We start from the raw sequence: 25746 nt of genomic DNA on the forward strand, positions 1-25746 counted from the left end.
AACTAAACAAAAACACTTCTTCCATCCATTTTTTTAAAAATGTATTATCCATTTTTGAAAAATCTTGTGTGTGTTTGACGATGTCAACGTTTACTAGTAATTGATAGCTCAAAATTTCATAGCCAAAAGTCAAAATTGTATCAACAGCTTCATCAAAAATATCTGACAATTAAGATAGACTATCTTATCTTCCATATATATACTAGTATATAATACTATCCATTGTTTTCCATGCATAAACAAATAATGAAATATGGAGATAAGGAACTGTAAATTTAAAAAAAAAATCCAATGATATACTAGTAATACAGGGAAGAGAGCAAACTTTGATATCAAAAAGCTTCAGAGGTAAGATCATGCTACAGAAGAGTATATACATATGTAGACATTTTACTTGACAACAAAAGTTTATGATAAAACGGGAGGACTTCTTTTATATTCATCTTCCCTTATCAATGTACCTTTTCACATGCATTCACTGTAAGATGTTTATGCCTAATTTTGTTTGCCAGACCCTGACAAGGAGCACACGGTACGTGGGACCGGTATACAGGGGATACTTACTCCTTCGGCTGATTCCACTTCCCATACTTTGTATTGTTTCAATTCTTAATTACTATCATTCCAATAACAGCGTGTCACTTTGCTCAATCGAGCGTGGCCAAGTTTCACATGTTGATTACCATATATTTACATTTCCAATGTCTTTGTCCGAGATAAAATTACCAATTGTAAATGTAATTTATTTCCTCATGAATGTCTTGGCGCGGTTCCAAAAAAAACCACGTGCAGGGCGGGACAACACCTAGAGAGAAGCAGGCTTGGAGCCCGTGGATTGGCGGAATCAAAGCATGTAAATATAAGGAATAACTGTCAGATTTTTCGAATTCATGAAGATGATCAATGGATTGGCTTGTGTGATAATTTTATGCATAAACCCCTTCGGCGTTTATGCAAATTATCACACAAGCCAATCCATTGATCACTTCATGAATTCGAAAAATAAGACAGTTATTCCTTAAATTACTCATCGATTGGATGTTTGATTTCAATGAAAGCAAAACTACTTTGCATATGAAATACAGAACCCAGCAATACCACTTACAATACTGACCAATCGTATTAAATGAGTTGTTCACGGGAATGCATTAAACAATAATCACATGTGGACAGACAAAGCAAGTTTTTATAATGATGGAATTGATCGCTTTACACAATATAATATATATATTATAATAGTTTCAAAGTACAACCTTACTTATATCAACCTTTTAGATATTCTCATACGTATTGGTCAAAATTAACTCCATTCGTTCAAATCGCAACAAATATGACACGTGCTTTTTGGGGGACAGTAAACGGGCTTGGACTGTCCACGTCGCTCGAGCGCTGCATTTCATTTCCGGAAATATGCATAGCATTTCCGACATTTTTTTATTTCATTTCCGACATTTTTTGTTTTCATTTCCGACATAATTTTGTTTTCATTTCCGGAATTTACCTGTGCGGCAATTCAATGTAAGTGAAAATGGAATTTAAAAGTATTTCTTACAGAATATTGATTAAAAACATCTACACATATATGCATACACGTAGCACTAAATAAAAGAGTTTGAAGAGCATAAAGTTTTTCATCACATCTAATGTGCACTAAATTAAATGTCAGTGACAGCACCACACTTATGTCCAAGTCATTGATAGATTTACAAAACTCAGATAATGGATTTCAATGTTTTTATTTATGATTTTTTTCTTTAAATTTTTCATACGTAAAATATTCAAATCTGTTACTGTAAGTACTACATATGTATTTGAAAAAATGTCGGAAATGAAAACAAAAAATGTCGGAAATGAAAAATGAAAAATGTCGGAAATGAAAAAATGATAATTACCAAAAATTCCGGAAATGAAATGCAGCCGTCCACGTGTTGTCGGTGACTACAAATACCGCGCTGGAAAACAATCATTCAATTCGATTGGTCAGTGTTATCGGGGTACTGTTGGATTCTGTTTTCATATGCAAAGTAGTATTGATTTCATTCAAACCAAACATCCAGTCGATCAATGATATGGTAATCAATTGTGAAATTTTTTCCACGGTTGATCAAGCAAAGTGACACGCTGTTAATGGAATGATAGTACATCTCCATTATGTATCATCCTCTGAGGTATATTATTCAGAGTTCAGTTGGATATACCGAATCAACGTACTTTTGTGTAGAAAATAAAATATCTTTAACAAAATTTAAAAGTTAGTAGATGACCAATCAGAATATAAGAAAATTTCCGTGATCAAATGACACCAATAAAGACCAATGACCTTTAGACCTTGACTGTGACCTACATGTATATGCTAATAGCTTTTTCGAACGGTGTTGCCGCCGGATGCATAGTGTTTCACAAACACATCTTGTTCTCTCTAGTTTCTACAACTCGATCTTTCACTGACAAAATGAAATCAAGTTCTGACTGCTATTAATTGTCAAAATAGAGTTACAAGTATATGTATAAGACTGAGAATCTGTTGAATAGATACTGTTCCAAATTTTTTTTACCCATGACCATGTACAGTTTGGCAAAATTCATCGAGTTGATGATAAAGTAGTCAAACGATACTAATACTTTATCACAATAAAGAAACATGATACAAGAAGGGAAAATGATGTTCATCGTCATTTATTTCACTTTATACAAATATCTATCTTCAATGCATAAATACGTTAAAAGTTAATCATTATTTACTTTTTTGAACATAAATTATATTTCATATGACAAGATTTGAATACTAGGTATAACCTTCATATTTAAAAATACTCTTCTAATGGGTAATGACGATAAAATTAGCAGTTCCTCTCTTTTGCATAAAGCAATAAAAATATACATGTACATGGATATAATTCATGTATGCACAAGTGAACACAATTTAGATATAATCACAGCTATACGTGAATTGTGTGCAAAAATAAAGTTTAATCGGCGTGATCATGCGCATTGCTTCGCCGGAAAAGTCCACCCACTCCATAAAAGAATGACATCACTTTGGTTTTAAGACTCTGCAGTGACCACGATACCAGGTATCCAATGTAACTAGCAATAAAATAAACGCTTTTGTGACTCTGTTTATCCTCGAGTGTCTCATTATCGGCAAGCTTTTCTAACTGTTTATCATCTTCAGTTGTCCAGTTATCACCTACAAAGTTAGATTCAAAATTTGTTCATCTATAAAAACACCAAAACATCCTAAAAAGTCTATGCTCAATGAAGAAGCCCAAATAGCATTCTAAAGATTATACTCATAAACGTATCAAATTACATCAAATGTTCAGGCGAGCCTATGACCCACGTGCCTCACAGTGGCGGATTTAAGGGGGGCGCACCCCCCCTAAAATTGTCAAAGTTAGCATAAAACATAGTTTTGTTGAGAAGATGTTTAAAATGTCTACTCGGTAGACCTAATTTTTGCCCTACAAAACCTCTAGAATCCATGAGCTTCCGGGGGCTTCGCCCCCTGGGCCCCACCAGGTCTTTGCCCTGGACCCACTGGGGGCCTCAAGGCGGCTCCCAGACCCCCTGCCTAAATCTTGCGCCCCCCCCCCCCCAACTTCAATTCCTGGATCCGCCCCTGCCTCATATATAAATAATTCACAAAATCAATTCATTAACGATTGAAACTGAAAAATGTAATGAAGCATAAATTCTCTCTTTAATAAGAGTTTTGTAAAAAAAAAAATGGCTTTGCGCTTTTAAAAAATACATTTTCGTCCCAAAAATTTAAGAGGATTTCTGGAAACCAGAAAATAAAACGTTGCTTCCCCTTCACAGTGATAACAAGGACACCACATATCACTTTCCAAAAGATGAATGGGGAAACTTTTTGAAATATAAAGGAGTATGAGGAAGATGTCAAAAATCGTCATCTTTCGACCCCTACCGGTAGTTAGCCCCCCAGAGTAGAGATGAAAAATTCTCGATCCTTATTGTACATCTACAATTCATCATCGAAAGATGGTTTGTCTACTTCTTAGAAATTAAAAAGAGTTTAAGGATGGGGATTATGTCGATGTGAACTGGAAAGTCTTATAACTTATTGCATATATATTTACAGGGCATCTCATCACATTCAACCATTGACTACCACTGCGCATAAAATGTTTGAGGCAGTTGATATGTATACTCAGCTGGAATTACAGTGATAATTATAACATAACCAACCCCTAAATCTTTGTGCACACCCACAGGACAGTGAGGACACCGCTCATTACATTCCAAAAGAAGATTGGACAACGGACCAGGATTAGTACGTACAATTCTCAATTAACCTTGGACTTTCAGTAACTAAGGCGTGGCATTCTCGACGTTACATAATTAGCGTCTGAAATTTACACAGCTTTCCGACATTCACTGTTGAAATAAACACGGGATAGAAATTCGGGCGAATGTCAACGAGTGTAGTAAATATCCAATAACAGTGTCTCGCATGGCAGAGAGGTGGGGCTTAAGTCGTCTCATCGTTGACAACAACAATTTTAAAGTTCCTGATGTTATTAATTTCTTAACCATTGAAAATCTATTTGCCATTTGACAGACGTTAATTACGTAGTGCTCACCGAAAATGTCACGCCCTACTGAAAGTCCATGGTAAAGTGAGAAGTGTACTTAAAAACACAAATGAAAGCATGTACACCGCACATAGTTTGTGCCATTCTACACAATAATTTGGGGTTTGTCGGGTTGACTTATTGTGGTCGCCACAAGGCGCAGTGGTTAGAGCGTCTGCTCTAAAGTTGCGGAGTAAGAAGTTGGTCGTTAACTTTTAACTTTTGAAGATCGATTCTTACTACGGAAAGTTGAGACTGGTCCTTTGGATGAGACCGTATAAACCGAGGTCTTGTGTCGCAGTAAGTGCTGGCACAGAAGAAAAAAAATCCCTCGCTGCTCAATGGCCCTGGGTGAAGACTTAGAGTATCAACTAACAATTTTAAAACAGACAAAAATCTTTTAGGGCTATGCCTTTCACGTGACCCGGACCTAACAAAGAATTGACTTACTTTGACCTTTACCCCCCCCCCCCTCCCAAACAAATAAAAAAAAACTTCTAAGAGTAAAAAAGATACACAATCTCTTGAAGTATTTTTCTCTGTGTTAGCCCCCTTACCTTTGTCCGTGTTCATACTCGGTGATTCTGGTAGGAATTCGTATGTCGGATCAGAATTCCAGTAGGCGTGACACACGAAGCTGTGTTCCCCGACTTCTGTTACTCTATTCTGACGTTCCTCCCATCGGAAGGCGATGCGGGTGTTCCGCCATACCACTACCCATTTCCATTCGAATTTTACATTAGCAGGTAGATGGAGTGAAACTATCCATTTTCCAGAGTTTTCTGGCTTTTCATCTGTAATGAAGAAAGAAATTAAAATTAATATACATATGTAAGTAACTCACTTTTTTCACGCATGAACAAATAAACTCCACTCGATGCTCAAACTGTGGAGTCAAGAAAAACTTACATGTATGTATAAGAACTCTTCCAATATCTACGGTAAATGGGATTGTTTAGTAGAATCGCTAAAAAAAAACCCAATGTTGTCTCCAGAAGGCATTCTTATTTTATTCTTTACATATTTCACTCAGGTTCAGCTAAGCTTTTAACAATCTAAGCTCAAGGGGTTTATTAATATTTCTTTCATTTTTTGAAGCCAATGGTTCGTCTATAATACGAGAATCTAATTTATTTCCGAACAAAGCACCGAACCCGGACCCAATTTTTTAAATCAAAAGTCAGAACAAACTGCAATACATTTAAATCAATGCATGCATAATGCAACGATTTTACATGTGGTTTTTATTGCGGTCGATTGACATTACTGTCAAATAAGATTTTATGTCAGAACTCAGAAGTGCCGTTTACTAATTACTGAATTATTAGAAATTCAAATAATGAGTACTAGTAATGACAATTAATTGAATTTCTAATAAATAGCAAACGACATAAGTATTAAATCTATGAAAGGGTAAAAGCAGAAAAATTCTGTAAAATGGAGAAAGACAATGGAAGAAAGGCTACCCCACGGCCACGTCCTTCAATCCCTTGGCAACATATAACATTTTAATAACTACCGAAAAGATTCCAGCAATTTAGTATATATCTACCTGCTATTTTGGCCTCTTTGATATTCCAGCCACCGAACTCCTTGATAGACCCACTTATTGCTAGGGCCAAATTATTATCCGGGAGCATGTAATCACAAACTATTTCTAACCCAACCATGGTCTCTGATGACGACGAGGGAAACATATAGTGTGAAACTATGCTGATTGTGACGTTAGATTGCATCGTTTGCATTGTGACGTCACAACAAAGATCCCGGAGGCCAGCATAAGCATTATATATCTTTTGATTAAATTTTCGAATTTGTGTTTTGTTTGCAATACTTACTAATGACCTTAATAATTGTTTTTCGTATAGTTGGCAAAAAATTGCAGTTACCAGGCTTAAAAACTCTACATAATTGAACATATATATATTTTTTCGTGAACTTTAAGTCATATTAGTGTAACTCTACATTACATCTGTTTTTGTTTGTTTTTAGTTAATTTTTGAACAAAAAATGCACAACCAGATTAGAATGCTGTTCTCTAAATATTTGGTCAATGTCATGAATGTGAGTTTCATGATCCTGTGGTCTCCCTTTGGACTTAACTACTCTTACAACGCCTCGGCATATGATACTAGAATTTTAGCGATTATGATGTCATATTAACATTCTTTTCAATAATGCAATATGGAAACAACAAATAGCATCAATGCCATTAAATTCAAAAGTCCATTAAAACAACACGGAAGGATGGGAGCACAGCAGATACGGACCTCTAAAAACACCAGATGTGGGATCAGGTATCATGGAGGAGTAATCATCTCCTGCCATCGGTCACACCCGCCGTGTGCTCCTTGTTATGATCCGGAAAAATGGAAAAATTCACAGATAATTCAGTGTGAAATATCGATCATAGCTTGCGAAATGATGACTAGGTACCATGGATGAATAAGAATTTGATATTCTTGTTTCATCAACTTATTTGTCAATAGCTTATCTAGAATTATAAACTTGTCGTTTGAAGAGTACATTCTTGCGTATCGAATCAACTAGAAGCTAATATTGTCCTAAAATATGTTTATGACTTATGAGATAGACTTTCAAAATAAAATGAAGAAAAAAAAATGTTCAGACAACCACGGCGAAACTTCCGTGTTTTTACTTCGTGTACATGACCTCAATGTGTAATGGCTGGATAATAGTCTATGATTGACTTTCATAACGTTGAATTGACGTCACAATCCCCGCTGCTCACGAAATGATCACCCGGTGAATACGGTTTCAAATCCTGTGAATATTCATGCGCGGATCTAGAGGGGGGGGGGGTCGGGTGGGTCCGGACCCCCCCCCCCCCCTGGAATTTCCACGGTTAATAAATGTATATACTAAAGCAAGAGAAAAGTCACCTTGGACCCCCCCCCCCCGGAAAACGCTGACCCCCCCTCCTGGTGAACATGAATATGTGTGAAATGGGTATGAAATGTGAGAGATTTGAGGCAATAGAAGTCATTCACTACTGCCCCCCCCCCCCCCCCCCCCCCCCCCCCGCGAAATAGGTTTTTCACGTTCGGGAGAGTTAACGTTTTTGTTTTTTTTGTTTTTGTTTTTTTTGTTTTTTTTTTTGCTTTTCAAGAAATTTCTGGGATTGGATTTTTTTTAACTGGGGTGGACCCCCCCTGGAAAAAAATTTCTGGATCCGCGCCTGAATATTATATGTTTGAATAAATCAAAAATAAAGACTCTATACATTGACATATATAACGATCCCACCTGTAATGACTGCGTTTTTAACATCCCAGTTTCCAATCGCAGGCAAAGAACCACAAACAGCCAAACATTTGCCGTGTACATCTGTCTTATACTGCGTCTCAAAGCATATACAGATTAATCCAACCTCACCCTCGACAGACATATTTATATTACTAATGCATGCCTCAGATTTGCTCGATAAACATGTTTTAAATGGTACGACAAAAACAATACCGCGATTAAACAGCGTGAAACTCAAGGACAAGGCAGTTATAGGGGCCTTGGTAAGCGTGCGGTGTTAACAGAAGCTACATGTTATATGTGAAACGTCCAGCAAGATCCGTCCCCACTTTGGTACTTACAATTTTGACAGTTTTTTTTTTACAGTATCGTAATGGTGCAGTGCTTTTTGAACTGACGGAATAACTTCTTTATTCAGGATACTTGAAGAAAAAGGTATTAAAAAAGAATGCAGAATTTAATGATCCAATCTGACTCCCACCCCCACCCCATATGCAAAATTGTTGATAATGGCAAGCGGTATATCTAGTCTTCCCGACTCCCGACTCCCGACGGTCCCGGATTTAGGATTTTAGCGATTTCTTTTTTACCGGTGCACAGATTTTATTCAAACTTTTCAGGCACATTTTCTGGGTTTATATAAATTCATTAGTGCATAAAAACTTTAGGAAACTTGTCTTTTTATTACTGAATCAGCAGTATCACCTGCCAAAAAGCGGTAAATCTAGTACTCTGTTATAAATGTAAAAACCAAAAACGGACACTGATGTTTTCGTAAAATCGCGATTAAAACAACAAAATGAAGAAAATATTTTTTTAACAAATAACTGAAAAACCTCATTTAAATGCTAGATAATTTGTACGCACTGAAACTCACACATTTTATTTTTGTACGCACTGAAACTCACATATTTTATTTTTCTTTTAATTAAGAGTTATACTAATTAATTATCGATACATAGCGATGAGCGGAGACGTGAGGTTTCGTAGATCATAATATTGATATTATTTGGGAAGATATTTCTTCTTTTAAAAAGATAGAATTAGTGTTTCAGTGAAATTGAAGGTGTTAAAAAAGTATGAACAATTTAATTTTAAAGTCGGGTTCCTTTTAAACCTGTTAATGAAGAAGATAATCACTTATTATAAAAGCTTTATTAAAGCAGTGTTAGCTTGGGTTAAAAAATTAATTTCCTAATCACCTGGCTGATACAATGAAAATGGAGATATATTCTGTCAAATTAAAAAAAAGTAATTATGTATTGTAAACTGCTTCTAAATCAAAGCTATTAGTATTAACCATGACTTGTTAACATAACATGTATCCGGGGACAAACCATGGTCCTTAAAATATTACTGGTAATCTGATAACGTTTTTGTCATTGTGTAGGTTTTCATACGATGAGTAGAATTTAGAGTTAACTTAAAATCAGTCAACAAAAAGTAAAGTCAAATAAAAATAAATTAATTAATAAAGGGGGGGGGGGCTCCGACGTATATATATGTCAATGTCGTACGTAGAGCCTGTGAACATAATGTGGCAATGAACGATTTATACAAGGAAAAAAGAAATTATATGGGTGTTTTTAGGCGTACAAATTATCTGGTATGTAAATGAGGTTTTCCGCTTATTTGTTGAAAAAATTATTCTTCATTTTGTTGTTTTTAATCACAATTCTACGAAAACATCGGTGTCCGTTTTTGGTTTTAACATTTATAACAGAGTACTAGATTTACCGCTTTTTGGCAGGTGAAACATCTGGTTCAGTAATAAAAAGACAAGTTACCTAAAGTTTTTATGCACTAATGAATTCATATAAACCCAGAAAATGTGCCTGAAAAGTTTGAATAAAATCTGTGCACCGGTAAAAAAGAAATCGCTAAAAATCCCAAATCCGGGACCGTCGGGAGTCGGGCGTCGGGAGTCGGGAAGACTAGATATACCGCTTGCCGTTGATAATTGTTAATTTCTAGTTATCAATTCAATGATGGTGTCACTGTAATAAACAAGCAAATTCAAAGAACAGTGATCCCCTGCTTTCGGTGTCTTTGTGAGTGAAATGTCATTTACAAGCAAATTATGTCAAATATGAACGCCCTTTCAGTTTTCACCGAAGTTGATTTAAAAAAAAATCGGGTCTGTCTTGTCACAGGAAAAGTCCTATCTCTTCTCATTCAAAAGCTATTGCCAAGGTTAAAGTTTTTAAAAAGAAGGTCGAACTTCAAGGTCAAGGTCATGAAGTCAAAAAATCATATTGTATCTAGAAAGGTCCTGTCATAGGTATTATTGCTAGCGCTCGTAGTCCAAATTCCTTGAATACGCATGCTCGGCCGCCATGGTCGTGCATTCTGGGAAAACTGGGAAAACTACTACAGATAGACCGTACGATAACAATTTCGTTGTATCATGTTGTAGCATGAAATAACTGTTTATTTATTGTATAGCTTAGACTTTAAAGATAACTTCATATTTATAATATTTCAAATTCTGAAGGTTTTTTTGCTGACGGAAAAGCCCGAGTCATTATCTGATTGTTCTAAACAATGACAAGGGAGTTTTTTTTTTTTTTTTTTTTTTTTTTTACATCTAAGCACAATCAAAGATAGATTCTAATTTCTGATTGGTCAATTCAGCCAATCTTACAAATTCCAGAAACAGAAGCAAGAATTTACACTAAAAATAACGAATAAATCCACTATTTGTGTTTAAAAAATTCTGATGTGTATGGCTTTTAACCTAACATATCTTGACAAAGATGACCCAAAGGACCAAGCTACTTCACCTGCGTTCCAAACTCTCTGCAAAACTCTTTACAGCATACACTTAGAGTTACTTTCTATATTCCTTTCAACTCCCTTGTATTTTCTTTGCTAAATTGCCAAGAAATTCTCTTCTTTAAATCAGCTCATACATGCAATGTCTCAATCGGCACCTTCTTCATATTATATAGAGCCCCCCCCCCCCTTCCACTAAAGGTCATATATGTTCCGTTGCGACAAAACTCCAATAGGTCACCCATCCCCCTTGTTTCTTTACCTATGTGTCTATAAAATACGCTTCACAAAAGAATAATAACTTTATCACTCTCCAGCCTCGATAAAAATTAAAGAATTCAGCAAAATAAATCACTTGATCACGGATCTTCCTTTCTGAGATTAAAAATTGCTACGGCGCTAGCTCACCTATCTTTTTAAAAGATAAACTTGTACATCTTTAATATGAAAGCCCTATCTCTTCTTATTTAAAAGCTATGGCCAATTCAAAATCACGTTTATTTTTTTAAGTAGGTCAAATTTTAGGTCAAGGTCACGGGGTCAAAAATCATAGTGTATTTAGAAAGGTCTTGTCACAGGTAATATGCGTGTCTAATATTCTCTCTATAGCCCTCTATTCTTTTCAATCAAAAGATATGACCAAGGTTGAATTTTGACAGACTGACAGACTTACAGACGAATGAGATTTAATGTCCCCTCGCTTTCATGAAAACGGGAGACAAGTTAATGAACGAAAGACAGTATCATTAAACTTTGCAGCAAACTCCATCCATGCAGTATAAGGAAATCTTTGTCAGGGGCTGCATATCTTTTTAACAACAAGCTCGGTTGAAAGGGTTACTTTGAATTTAAATTTAGCTTTCTTAAAAAAATCGCATCTGTTCTCAGATTATTGATGTTCACGAAAAAGTACATTGATCAACAGATTTTTTTTTGTGAATTCTGTTTATTTATTTTGGAAAAACTTATTTGAAATAATCATTAATTTCAACACATTTAATAACATTTACTTGATAAAAGTTACAATATTTAAATACCTAACATTACAGCCTGTCGAATGTTCCATTGGCCAATTTCTACTAGAGATCCGCTGATGGCTACTACGTGTTCTTCATGTTGTACAACGAATTCTGTCTGAAATGTGGTCCAAACGAATTTGTCGTGGGAATCTATTACGATATCTCTATCCATCTTGGACGTTCTTTCTGTTTCATCCGAACACTATTATGACGTCATAGTATACACTCTATGGTTACCAATTATGAGTCATATCTCTGTCAAAAAATAATGCTTATACATTGGAATCGTTTTAATTGGCGTCACCGTGAGTCAATTTTTGTGAGTAAACATTTTTTTTGTTGGTTGTTTGGTTGGGGGAGGGGGCTAAAGCGTAGGTAACGTAGGCGGACGCATGCTACGCAGCACTCGGTACATGTAGCGACAAAATATATTTCTTTACGTAACTGCAATAAAATAAATATTTAAAAAAGGCAGTACATGAAAATCATCAAACCCATGTCGCCATTCCACGCCGATACTCGTGACAAGGCGTAATGAATACGATGGGTATAACCCAGCGCTTTCTGAGATTGTATGATCGAATATGGCGTATGGCCATTTACCAGTCCTGTTCAGCTTTAACCTCTAGACCCCTCTATGGCACGCCAAATTCACAAAAATGAGATAATCATAGTTTCACATTTGATAAACTAGGTTTATCGACTGTAAACTATAGTTTACAAACCGTAAACTATAGTTAACGATTCGTTAAGTATAGTTTTCATCTGTAAAACTATATTTAACGGTTGTTAACTATAGTTTACGAATGCTAATCTAAGTTTATCTGTCTGTAATAAGCGTTAACAATAGATTTTGTTGATAAACATAGATTCACGTTTGTAAACTATAGTTTACAATCGTAAACTATAGTTAAGAGTTGTTAATCATAGTTTCACAAATCGTAAAACTATATTTATCTGATCGTTAACTATAGTAACGGTTTGTAAACTATAGTTTACAAATCGTGAAACTGTATTTATCAGATAATCTATGTTTTGCAATCGCAAATGAGAGTTTTCGGTCTTAAGTATAGTTTACGGTTGTGAAACATAGATTATCGCATTAACCATAGTTTACAGATGTAAAATATAGATTAACGTTGTTAACTATAGTTTACAGTCCGTAAACTATAGTTTACAACCGATAAACCTAGTTTATCGATTGTGAAACTATGATTTGTATGGCACGCCAAATTCACAAAAATGAGATAATCATAGTTTCACATTTGATAAACTAGGTTTATCGACTGTAAACTATAGTTTACATACCGTAAACTATAGTTAACGATTCGTTAAGTATAGTTGTCATCTGTAAAACTATATTTAACGGTTGTTAACTATAGTTTACGAATGATAATCTAAGTTTATCTGTCTGTAATAAGCGTTAACAATAGATTTTGTTGATAAACATAGATTCACGTTTGTAAACTATAGTTTACAATTGTAAACTATAGTTAAGAGTTGTTAATCATAGTTTCACAAATCGTGAAACTATATTTATCAGATCGTTAACTATAGTTAACGGTTTGTAAACTATAGTTTACAAATCGTGAAACTGTATTTATCAGATAATTATATGGCACGCCAAATTCACAAAAATGAGCAAAACATAGTTTCACAGTCGATAAACTAGGTTTATCGGTTGTAAACTATAGTTTACGGACTGTAAACTATAGCTAACAACGTTAATCTATATTTTACATCCGTAAACCATAGCTAACGCGATAATCTATGTTTCACAATCGTAAACTATACTTAACAACGGGAACAATCATTTGCGATCGCAAAACAAAGATTATCTGATAAATACAGTTTCACGATTTGTAAACTAAAGTTTACAAACCGTTAACTATAGATTACGATCTGATAAATATAGTTTCAGGATTTGTGAAACTATGATTAACAACTCTTAACTATATAGTTTACGATTGTAAACTATAGTTTACAAACGTGAATCTATGTTTATCAACAAAATATATTGTTAACGCATTTTACAGACAGATAAACTTAGATTAGCATTCGTAAACTATAGTTAACAACCGTTAAATATAGTTTTACAGATGAAAACTATACTTAACGAATCGTTAACTATAGTTTACGGTTTGTAAACTATAGTTAACAGTCGATAAACCTAGTTTATCAAATGTGAAACTAGGTTTAGCTCATTTTTGTGAATTTGGCGTGCCATAGATAATCTATGTTTTGCAATCGCAAATGATTGTTTTCGATGTTAAGTATAGTTTACGGTTGTGAAACATAGATTATCGCGTTAACTATGGTTTACAGATGTGAAATATAGATTAACGTTGTTAACTATAGTTTACGGTTTGTAAACTATAGTTTACAACCGATAAATCTAGTTTATCGATTGTGAAACTATGATTAGCTCATTTTTGTGAATTTGGCGTGCCATACCCCTCCATGATATGGTGTTTTAAATGCCGTAGATTCCACATTCCACATACCACATTTGTAATATAATATTATATATGCTTGTGGCAAAGACTCACGACATTACCGGTAAGGCCTTGTAAAGTTGTTCTTTGGTTCTTTTTAGCTCACCCAAGGCTCAAGTGAGCTTTTCTGATCACATTTTGTCCGTCGTCCATCCGTCTGTAAACTTTTCACATTTTCGACTTCTTCTCAAGAAAGCATCCTTAGGTAAAGGGAAATTTAAATTGTTAAAATAAAGGGCCAGGTCCTCTCACTAGGGGGGATAATCAAGAAAAGACAAAAATAGGATGGGGTCATTAGAAAATCTTCTTCTCATGAACCACTGGACCAGAAAAGCTGAAACATGTGGAAGCATCCTGGGGGTAGTGTAGATTCTAAATTGTACAAAGTGTGACCCACAGGGTTTGGGCGGGGCCACAATAAGAAATCAAAGTTTTACATTAAAATATATAGGAAAAATCTTTAAAAATCTTTGAACAATTTAGAATCTACACTACCCCAGGATGCTTCCACATAAGTTTCAGCTTTTCTAGCCAAGTGGTTCTTGGGAAGATTTCCAAGGAACTATAAGCCCTATGTTGACCAAACTTGCACGGATGATACATCTAAGGATGCACACTACCAGGCTTGCTTCGGATGCTGAATCTGACCTACATTTTCTGCATGAGTGAACAGGTTAATGTTTTTGGTGCAGGTGTCATTTCCAAGTAATTATAAATCCTATGTTGACCAAACTTGCACATATGGTACATCTTAAGATGCACACTAGCTGACTTGCATTGGATGCTGAATCTGACCTACATTTTCCAGTTGTGCTAACAGGTTAAAGTTTTTGGTGCAGATTCATTTCCAAGATACTATGAGCCCTATAATGACCAAACTTGCTTGAATGGTACATCTTAGTATGCATACTACCAGACTTGCTTCGGATGCTGAATCTGACCTACATTTTCCAGATGACTGAACAGGTTCAAGTTTTTGGTGCAGGTTTCATTTCCAAGTTACTATGAGCCCTATAATGACCAAACTTGCATTGATGATACATCTAGGGATGCATTCAACCCATCTTCGCTAGCCAAGGGTTTCCGATTTGAAATCTACTTTACAACTTGTAGAGTAGATTTCGGATCGGAAACCCTTGGCTAGCGAAGATTTGAAATCTACTATACAACTTGTAGAGCAGACCTGTTTACCCATATCGTTGTCTCTCAGTATTTTTTATTAGATTTGTCCGTGAGATTTGGCATTTGCCAGTAAGATTTCACTTCCCATCAATTTTACATATACTAATGGTGAACAACTGCTTTTCTGATTACTAAAACATGGTTTTATAACATGGTTATGATCATTTTATAACACGGCGTTTTGGCAAACCGACATAACTTTGTTTTTAAATCTTTTTTAGCGATTAAAGAGCGTGAGACTGAGACAGATCACAACGAAATAAAACTTCTCAATTCTAAACAAGTGAATTTTTTATTTCCGTATTTTTGTAATAGCAAAACGTGAGACGTATTTTAGACTAAAAATCCGTACAAAATACGGTGAAATCGTAAGAGTAAACAGGTCTGGTAGAGTAGATTTTGGATCGGAGACCCTTGGCTAGCGAAGATACATTCAACCAGGCTGGCTTTGGATGCTTAATCTGACCTACATTTTTTTTCTGGATGATTGAAGAGGTTAAATTTTTATGCAGGTTTCATTTAATTTCTAAGTAACTATTAGCCCTATGTTGTGCAAACTCGCATGGATAATACATCTGAGGATGCACACTAATGGACTTGCTCCAAATGCTGAATTCAACATACATTTTCCAGATAATGGATTACCAAAAAACTATAAGGCTTATTAAACCAAACTTGCCCAAATGATGCATCAAGGGACGAAAACTCTCAAACTTGCTTCAGATGCTGAATTTTAATCACATTTTCAAGATGAACTAGTTTGAAGTTTTTATATGGGTCTATTCCAAAGTATCAGATCAAAATTGCATAAATATCGCATTTTTGAATATATACTTTTTGTTGGGTAATTGTGTGACTTTGCCTTACTTAAAGACAACATTTGTTGAGGTAAGCTCTGTAATCTCTGATTACCTATGTTTATACACTTGAAGGTATGTGTAGGAATTTTGCACACCTTTGTTTATCTATTTTCTTTTTGAAACATAATACATGTACTTGAAAATAATATAAATTCAAGTAAAAACAAAAAAAATATCATGTAAAAATTTTTTTTTAAATAAATAACAATTATGTTGTTTCTAAATGAAACAAATACAAATAACTAGTCCACTAAATTGAAGTTTATATCAAACATTTGCTATTCCTTCATTAGAAGTACTCTGGGTTCATGACACAGAATTATCACTTTGGAACATTTCAAAATCTTTTGCTGTGGGTTTTCACAAAACACAAGTAGCTTGTTCACCTTCACAGATAAATTCACACATCAAAAGTCGGGATTAAGGACAATCATTTCTTGGATCAAGATCCAGATTGTCACGAGAATGTCTTCACAAAAATACAGGATGTTATACATAGTTAGGGAGGTTGGATTCCCTGGGAGGAGAACCCCAAACCTACACCCCTCTGTGTGTGAGTCGTCATGCGAGCAAACTCATAGTCTTTATCCAGTCTCGAGAAAAGTTCCTCTCGTTTTTTCTTCTGTTCCTCTGTCTCTACTGTTGCACTACCACTACCCTCATCTGCCCCGTCTTTCAGGCCCATTAACTTTTTAAACTTTGTAGCCATCTTTCCATTTTCATCCTGATTAAAGGCTGTATGTTGCCACTCCTTTTCCTTGTCCTGGTTAAGAATAAAAAAAAAAAAAAAGTTTTAATACTTTAAAATTTTTGATATTTCCACTGATCATTATCTCCTTTGTTCTCTATGAAAACCATAGTTATCAATACTTTAATGCCACCTGTATAGATTTCTTGAGCAGTGGATCTGCCACATTTTGCTACATAGAAATAACACATCTTTTTCTCTTTACACAATATTGTTCCTAAGAGAATCTATGCACCGAGTAAAAACAATCTTTTTTTTTTAATGAAAAGATCAGCTAACAGTCTAATTCCTTTATATTAGGTATCCTCACCTCTTTGTGCTCCTTTGCTTTGGACCACAATAATTTCCTTTTCTGGACCTGTTCAGCATACTTAAGAGGATTCACAGCTGCAGGGTTATAATACTTAGGAACAGCAACACCTGTCATTTCTTGAGCCTACAAACAGAACGAATACTTGTACACACTTATAGACATATGACCAGTGAATGGAAATAATTTAAATTAGTTGGAAATATTATTTAAAGAAATCATTAGGGACAGTAACAACTGTTTTAGTACACTGTATGCCATGGAATCTATAATGTATTTCTTAGCAGTTCATTATCCATAAATTAATGAATTCAATGAATATTGCTCTGTGGGCTGCATCTTTTAAATAAGACTTATTAATACATTCATTAACCTGTAAATGTTTAAAGAGAATTGGCACCCTACAATTAAAGCTGATATTGCACTTTATCTGTGATTCAATATTTCAATTACAATTAATCTTTCAATGAAAACATTATAAAAGACCACCGTCAGTGATTTTTTTACAATTTTAAAAAGGGGCCTGGGCCTTTTCAATTGGGAAAAATTGTCGACATTTGTGTCAAATTGGGAAAAACAATAAGATTGTAATTAACCTTCATATTGACAAGTAAAATAAAATATATAAGTAAATGTAATATCATTTATTAAATTTATTTGCTACAAAACTTTCATCATATCATTTATTAAATTTATTTGCTACAAAACTTCATCAAAATGGACACAGTACGTTCTACATTTTTAATTTTCTTTCATTTTTGTTCTTTGATTGTCGTATATTCCATTTTTTGCCATAATGGTAGACATAACTGAGGAAAAATCATTCCCGATTTCTCCTTATTGCTCGCATTGGAGCTGGAATAATCTTGACACGATTTACAAGCATGTATTGCTGTATTTCTCATCAATGCTAGTATCTGCAAGATGAAGAAACAGTTTAATTTTCGTGAAATCAGGGAAGGTTGTTGTTACTTGCAATTTACAAATAAAGCTATATTCAACCGATTTACATGCATATTAAATTTCTTACGATGTATTGACACACAAGTTTAACATCCATTCGATGTGTTTTTCCAAGTCTTACAAACACACAAATAAACCGCTGTTTTTCGCCTTTATTTTAAGCGTCCGAATGACCAAAAACAAAAACATTCCAATTTAGATAAGTCGTACATAAAAAATTCAATATAACCAAAAAAATACGTTTTGATTTTGGGAAAAAAGCAGTTGAAAATTGGGAAAAAATCGGTAATTTTTGAGAGGGGAAAGGGCCGATATTCGGACCTAAACTGAGTGTAGAAAAATCACTGCGCACCATGAACCACAATGCTCAAAAGAAATGTTTAGTTTTAACATTTTTTTCATTACAATGTTTAGGATCAACAACAAGATAGATTTGTTCATTTATCAACTTTTAAGTTCTTGCATCCCTAGAAGGATTACTCATTAATTGTCAAATCAACCATCCATTGTCATGAGAAGAACTTAAAATGAATGTTTTTAAAAGGTCTTTCAGTGCATGGTAGAATTAACCTTAAATATGTTTCACAACAGATACCTGTACTTTATATTAATTTAGTTTTTACAGATACAGACCTTCTGGTGCATTGCTGCCATTGTGTGTAGGAGGGCCATCTGTGGAGTAACACTGGACTGTGTGGAGGAAGCCAGAGCCTCAAAAAATCTCTTGTGTCCATCACTTAAGGGAAGATTGCTGGGCTTTTCCTTTGGAGTTCCTAAAATTTAAATTCTTGTTTTTAAGATAAACTACTCTCTATGAGAAAAATACAAGAATTATTTTTGGGTTTAAATTTCATGCAAGCATTTTGGGGGCATAAATTTGGAAGTCTCAATTATCATGATTATTACAGATTGCCAGTTTTCATGAGATAGCCATTTAACTCTTCATTACCAGGACAAAATTTTCACAAATTTGGGCATTTTTTCTATATCAACTTTTTGAGTACAGATATACATGAGAGCAAAATTTCCTCAAGCAGACTATCTCACTTTAACACACACACACACACACACACACAAATAGTTTTGCAAATAAAGTTATTTAGTAAAGAATCATGTGGTACTGTACGTACCATCCACTTCAAGTCCACCTTCCCCTGCCTGTAAGTATTTGCTGGCTTTCAACAACTGCTGTCTCATCTTCTCTTTAAATGTCAAATGCTTCTCCCCCTCAGGTTTGGAAGAGGATGGAGCAGGATGATGTCCCCTATCTCTGCTGCGACTACGGCTCTTTCCAGACCTAAACAATACAGCAGTCTAAATCTAATATTGGTTAACAGATATATGACAGTTCATTACTTTACCAGAATAGTATACAGGTGAGTACACTAACAGGTGACAACTTACCTGTGTTTGTGCGGTGGTGACCTGCTGCGGTGTCTAGACCTACTCCTGTGGCTCCTTTTACGATGTCTGTCCCTACTTCGACTTCTCCGTCTATCTTTCTTGTGTCTATGTCTGTCTCTAGAGGATCGTCTCCTGTGTTTTCTGTCTCGAGATCTGCTGCGTCTGTGTCTCCTGCGGGATGAGCTGCCTTTCCTGTCTCCACTCTACAATACATTTTTCGTTAAATCACTCTAATGCATTTGAAACCAACACAGAATACTTAAAACATTCTAACAAATACTGCATACACAAGCTATTTGCATCTTAGACTGGCAAATGGCACTTGTTTCGTGAATTTACTGATAAGGAAATGAGCTGACAATCACTTTAATACACAGAATTATTTTTAATTTGTTCTCTTAATAAAGAGGTAGAGCCACTTTGGGCCTTATTTGGCCCTGACAATTTCTGAAAATTCAAAACAGCTCAGTTTAAGTTGCAAATGCAGTATTTATCACTTGGACTGTTGATGACCATGTATCTATTAATTGTGACGTAATTTCACATCTAGTCAATGCATTATGACGTCATAAAATGCGTCATTTTCCTCATATCCTGTAAATTCCTTTGAAAATGACGTAAAAATGAAGCATTTTTTCAATATTTCATATAGAGCACAACCTCTGATCCAAAATATGCCAAAACATTATGAAAGGCCTATTTCTGAAGATCAAAAAACATGTTTTATTTTTTGGATCGTGGGCTGTGCTCATATTTTAATTCTTTGCTGAAGGTAGTCAAATACGCATATTTTCTGCAAATTTCAAGAACATTGCAATTTCTCAAAGCCTGTTTTCAAATATTTGGATTCTCAAAACGAAATTTCATTATAGAACATAAAAGCACCAAGTGTCTACTTTATTTTGATATATGAAAATGGAAAGAGGGTGATAGTTAATAAATTGATATAAGTACAGGGCCATTTTATGCATAAGATGGCTCTTGCTCTTTGTTTATTTTCCTAACAGACAAACAAATACTAAACATGTAAGTTATAGTTACTAATAGACTCATGATATTACTAATGTACTTGTGTTATGGCTCCAATGGTAAACAAGAGGCCCATGGGCCACATCGCTCACCTGAGAAGCTTTGACCATTCTGTTCTTTACCAGAGTTCCCCCTTGTAATACATTATGTATCCCCACCCTACCCCACTGATCATAATTAAGACATTTTGAAATCAACTACCCCAGGATCCTTCCATGTGCAAATAAGTTTCAGCTTTTCTGGCCCAGTGGTTCTTGAGAAGAAGATTTTCAAAGAATTTTCCTATATATTTTTATGTGAAACTTTGATCCCCCCATTGTGGCTCCACCCTTCCCCTGGGGGTCATGATTTAAACAATTTAAAATCTACATTACCCAAGAATGCTTCCACATAAGTTTCAACTTTTCTGGCCCGGTGGTTCTTGAGAAAAAGATTTTTCCAATATATTTCTATGTAAAACTTTGATTCCCCATTGTGGCCCCACCCTTCCCCCGGGGGTCATGATTTAATTTAGAATCTACACTATACCAGGATGCTTCCACATAAGTCTTAGCTATTCTGGCCAAGTGGTTCTTGAGAAGAAGATTTTTAAAGATTTTTCCTATATATTTCTATGTAAAACTTTGATTCCCCATTGTGGCCCCGCCTTTAACCCCTGGGGTCATGATTTAAAAAAATTAAAATCTACACTACCCAATAATGCTTCCACATAAGTTTTAACTTTTCTGGCCCAGTGGTTCTTGAGAAGAAGATTTTCAAAGATTTTTCCAATATATTTCTATGTAAAACTTTGATTCCCCATTGTGGCCCCACCCTTCCCCCGGGGGTCATGATTTTTACAATTTAGAATCTACACTATCCCAGGATGCTTCCACATAAGTTTCAGCTTTTCTGGCCCAGTAGTTCTTGAGAAGAAGATTTTCCAAGATTTTTCCTATATATTTCTATGTAAAACTTTGATTCCCCATTGTGGCCCCGCCCTTCCCCCGGGGGTTTGATTTGAACAATTTAATATCTACACTACCCTAGGATGCTTTCACATAAGTTTCAGCTTTTCTGGCCCAGTAGTTCTTGAGAAGAAGATTTTCCAAGATTTTTCCTATATATTTCTATGTAAAACTTTGATTCCCCATTGTGGCCCCACCTTTTTTAAAAAATATATGATTTTTAAAATTTAGAATCTACACTATCCCAGGATGCTTCCACATAAGTTTCAGCTTTTCTGGCCCAGTAGTTCTTGAGAAGAAGATTTTCCAAGATTTTTCCTATATATTTCTATGTAAAACTTTGATTCCCCATTGTGGCCCCGCCCTTCCCCCGGGGGTCATGATTTGAACAATTTAATATCTACACTACCCTAGGATGCTTTCACATAAGTTTCAGCTTTTCTGGCCCAGTAGTTCTTGAGAAGAAGATTTTCCAAGATTTTTCCTACATATTTCTATGTAAAACTTTGATTCCCCATTGTGGCCCCGCCCTTCCCCCGGGGGTCATGATTTGAACAATTTAATATCTACACTACCCTAGGATGCTTTCACATAAGTTTCAGCTTTTCTGGCCCAGTGGTTCTTGAGAAGAAGATTTTTTAATGACCCCACCCTATTTTTGTCTTTTCTTGATTATCTCCCCTTGCGAGGGGATATGACCCTTCATTTTAACAATTTAAATTCCCCTTCACCCAAGGATGCTTTGTACCAAGTTTGGTCAAAATTGGCCCAGTGGTTCTTAAGAAGAAGTCGAAAATGTTAAAAGTTTACAGACGGACAGACAGACAGACAGACGGACGGACGGACGACGGACAAAATGTGATCACAAAAGCTCACTTGAGCCTTTGGCTCAGGTGAGCTAATAAAACCATGAAGATTAAAGCTTTAAAAGTTATCCATGACAAATTATTGTGAGATTTTCACATACCCTCCTCTTTGATCTTGATCTAGAGCGACTGGATCGGGACTTTTTTCTTGAATGTGACGTCCGTCTGGTACGTGACCTTGACCTGGATCTAGACCGCTTCCTACTGGATTGACCCTCTGTGGACGGCCTCCTGTCTTCTTTAACCTCTTTACTGGTGTCTTTTTCTGGTTCCTCCTCCTGCTCGTCTTCCTCTTTTTCCTCCTGTCTGTCTGAGGATGGAGAGGCTGAGGCAGATCTACTGCTGTGGGAGGATCCAGAGGAGTGTGAGGTAGATCTGGCTCTGGGAGGCATGTCTAGTTCCTGCCAAAGACAAAACCTTCTACTAATTCCTGGTATATTACTCTTTATCAGCTGAAAACATCTGATAATACAGCAGAGAAAAGTATCTAAAATATCTAACAACTGATCAATAAAGAAATACAGCAACACTAATTGCATCAAAAACCATTTTTAAAAAATACATTGTCATTATACTGTGTAAATAAAAAAAAATTAAAAGACAGGCAGGTCGAAAATGTCAAGTTATGGAGCACTTCTTAGACTTTTGAGAATGATATAAAGGGATTACATGTATGTCAACGAAAATACAATAATACAAAACTGGTTTTATTTTGATTCTTAAACGAATAAAAATTTGTTTCAAAGAGTTTGAAGTCTTGTGTCAGAGGTCAACATATAAATAAAACCATATTTATCATATCAGTCATCTAATATGACAAAAAAGAAATGTTTATGATACATGTGTGTGTTCAACAAGTGATGTCTCTTGTCTGAGGTCAATATATGAATAAAATGTGTTATATGGGTCACACGATATGAGAAACAGGAAATGTTTGTGATAACTTTTCCAGCACAGGAATCTGACTTTTCTCATCACGAGACTGTAATTTTGGTTACCTCCTCTTCCATCTACTTACCCACACGCCATCACGGAAACAACAACAATTTGAGAGATTGTTGTCGTCATTATATGTTGAATCAGTGTTTCTTTGCAGCAATCACATGGTAAGGTAAACCTAATTGATATGTAGATAGCAGGTCAGATTATTGAAGAAAATAACCTTAAACCTTTTTTTTCATATTTAATGTTACGAGGGGACCCAAAACACCTTATACACATTTTCATGATGGGAATCATTCTAAAGGACTGGAAAACCCTATCAAAAGTGGAGAAATTATAAATTCAGTGAACTGGGAAGATTTTCCACCACTAAGGACAAGGATACCTCTTTTAGAATCCAAAAGACAATTTGGACAAAATGCAAATTGCTTTACTGTTCATATTAGTATCATGTAATAACAAAGACATGTTTCTTTGGGTTGAAAAAGAAGTAACTGGTATAATCTATGGGGTTTAAAATATTGAAAAAAAATTGTGAATTTAATTTTAATTTTGCTCTGTCATTTGCTTTTTTCTTATAAATATTTTCTCCTTTTCTTTACCTCTTCAACAAATTCTGATCTGAATAGCTTCATTACATCTTCAGCAAATGATCTGGACTTTTTAGGGCCTTCTGCTGTAAAGAATAATGAATAATTAAGAAACTTTTTAAAAATATATATATAATTTACTGTAATAATGAATACTAGACATCAAATACACATTTTTGACTTGCACTAAAAGTTTCATTATAATACCAAAATGAAAGAATTAATGATAATTAACCATTACTGTAGTTTTACTCATGGTAACTAACCTGTTTTTCTTTTATGAAAATGTGTCTTCCAAGTATCAGTATGAATTGATATAAGCTATCAAACAAGATATATAATGTAAATATTGTTTGAAATTGTTAACTAACTCTAATGAAAGTGGTTTTAAAATAGTACATATATTTACATAATTCATTTTAATGCTTAATTGAACTTTCACCTTCTTCCCCAGAACTTGATGATCCATTCCCCTCCTTTTCATTTTCTGTGTTGTTTTTGAATGAGCCTGGATATGCCACTATTCCGGCCTGAAGGAAGTCATTTACAGATGTTGGCTTTTCCGTGTCTTCGTTTAGACCTGAGATCATTTTCTCAAAAGATTCCCATTCAGCCTGCAGGCTGGACGATGCATCAACCTATCATAAAAAAAAAAAATAGGCCTCATAGAATCATTTTCATGCATGTGTACTTTGTAAACTTTTTAACAATATTGAAAAAAATTCTCAAAGCTTTTTAGCAATTAAAAAAAGATTAAAACTACAGTTGAAATAGTAAAGTAATTAAAAACACCGGAGATTTTTCATGATACAAAATTTACTTCCGTTTTCAAAGTAAATGGTGGAAAGCCGCCATTTTGAAAAAAAATAGGACATTTTGTTTCCTTCATTTATAAACAGTACTAAGAAATCAAGAAACATAATTTAGCATATATTTTCAAAAACTATACCCGATCTTGTTTATTACTGCTGGAGCTTTGTGATTTCTCGCCATCGTCATCATAATTAGCTAAGAGATCCATTCTGGCGTAGCTTCTTCTGCGCACCTTGTCTAATCTTGAACGACCTCCAGACGTCAACTTCCGGCTACATTCGTGCGCACACTTGGTCCTTCTAAGTTACTGAGTTAGTGAGTGAAAAGAATGTTTCTATTCAAATATCTTTGATGAGTTTTGGAATACTAGTTTAAAGATTTTCTTTACAAAACAGATAATCCGAATCACAAAACATGTCTTTAAAGACTTATTTTCGTTGGGACTGTTCCAAATTTTACTTTCTGTGAAAGTGAAAGTAGAATGAAGCGACTAAGTCTAAAGCGAAAACTTGGCCCTACAAATGAGGAAAAGCCGTCTGTTCAGACTGCTCTAAAATCAAGCAATTTATCTTGCAACAATAGAGTTGACGATATAAAAAACAAAGCGAATGACAGGTATACCTAAGCCTATAAGTTCAAAACACAGGGGCTTGTCACGAAATATTTATCTTCTTTTCATACCAAGCTTACCTTCCCTCCATTCTACTATGAAAATACACAGTGTATTTTCATAGTAGGGGTAACTTTATTAAAAGGAGATAAATATTTCGTGACAAGCCCCTGTGGTTCAAAATAAATCTTGAGTTTGGTCATCAATCATATCTGTAGCTCTTTAATTCATAGGCCTTTGCTTGATTAATAGGCACTAACTATTTAGCTGATTTGTTTTGAAGATCCAAAGAAAATGTTCAATCACTGCCAGAAAAAAATTTGCAACC

At 35.0% G+C, this 25746-nt stretch overlaps 2 protein-coding genes across 6 annotated transcripts; both read right to left on the reverse strand.

Moving 5' to 3' along the window:
• Positions 1-2847: 2847 nt before the first annotated feature.
• Positions 2848-11868, reverse strand: LOC134252010 (starch-binding domain-containing protein 1-like). 3 transcript variants are annotated; one of them, XM_062734426.1, is made up of 3 exons: positions 11678-11868; positions 5156-5392; positions 2848-3190 (listed from the first exon to the last, which is right to left on the reverse strand). In XM_062734426.1, the coding sequence occupies exons 1-3, from the start codon at positions 11829-11831 to the stop codon at positions 2970-2972; spliced, it is 612 nt and encodes a 203-aa protein (XP_062590410.1). In that variant the 5' UTR covers positions 11832-11868; the 3' UTR covers positions 2848-2969. The 3 variants fall into 3 exon arrangements, with proteins under 3 accessions (XP_062590410.1, XP_062590412.1, XP_062590411.1); XM_062734428.1 differs by lacking the exon at positions 11678-11868 and adding an exon at positions 7866-8176; XM_062734427.1 differs by lacking the exon at positions 11678-11868 and adding an exon at positions 6151-6301.
• A 4514-nt stretch (positions 11869-16382) lies between these two features.
• Positions 16383-25079, reverse strand: LOC134252029 (arginine/serine-rich coiled-coil protein 2-like). Of its 3 annotated transcripts, none has more exons than XM_062734449.1 (9): positions 24438-24561; positions 24262-24316; positions 24008-24081; positions 22565-22864; positions 19622-19824; positions 19348-19514; positions 18851-18990; positions 17255-17380; positions 16383-16959 (listed from the first exon to the last, which is right to left on the reverse strand). In XM_062734449.1, the coding sequence occupies exons 1-9, from the start codon at positions 24477-24479 to the stop codon at positions 16696-16698; spliced, it is 1371 nt and encodes a 456-aa protein (XP_062590433.1). In that variant the 5' UTR covers positions 24480-24561; the 3' UTR covers positions 16383-16695. The 3 variants fall into 3 exon arrangements, with proteins under 3 accessions (XP_062590433.1, XP_062590432.1, XP_062590431.1); XM_062734448.1 differs by lacking the exon at positions 24262-24316 and adding an exon at positions 24945-25079 and having other exon boundaries at positions 16386-16959; positions 24008-24078; positions 24438-24633; XM_062734447.1 differs by lacking the exon at positions 24262-24316 and adding an exon at positions 24945-25079 and having other exon boundaries at positions 16387-16959; positions 24438-24633.
• Between the last annotated feature and the right edge of the window lie 667 nt (positions 25080-25746).

This window comes from Saccostrea cucullata, unplaced genomic scaffold (genome assembly GCF_032062105.1).
Source record: "Saccostrea cucullata isolate Sc308-1 unplaced genomic scaffold, CSIRO_AGI_Scuc_v1 ctg6, whole genome shotgun sequence".
Lineage (NCBI taxonomy): Eukaryota > Metazoa > Mollusca > Bivalvia > Ostreida > Ostreidae > Saccostrea > Saccostrea cuccullata.

Bases quoted from the DNA above. Each gene is read 5' to 3' on its own strand.
- LOC134252010 (XM_062734426.1), bottom strand. From the start codon at position 11,831: ATGGATAGAGATATCGTAATAGATTCCCACGACAAATTCGTTTGGACC. The intron at 5,393-11,677 runs GTATTTAAATAT...TCTTCATTACAG, and splicing joins TCGACAGGCTGTAATGTTAG to ATGAAAAGCCAGAAAACTCT. The intron at 3,191-5,155 runs GTAAGGGGGCTA...CTAACTTTGTAG, and splicing joins GAGTATGAACACGGACAAAG to GTGATAACTGGACAACTGAA.
- LOC134252029 (XM_062734447.1), bottom strand. From the start codon at position 25,016: ATGGATCTCTTAGCTAATTATGATGACGATGGCGAGAAATCACAAAGC. The intron at 24,634-24,944 runs GTATAGTTTTTG...TTTTTATGATAG, and splicing joins GCAGTAATAAACAAGATCGG to GTTGATGCATCGTCCAGCCT. The intron at 18,991-19,347 runs GTACGTACAGTA...TTTAAATTTTAG, and splicing joins AGGTGGACTTGAAGTGGATG to GAACTCCAAAGGAAAAGCCC.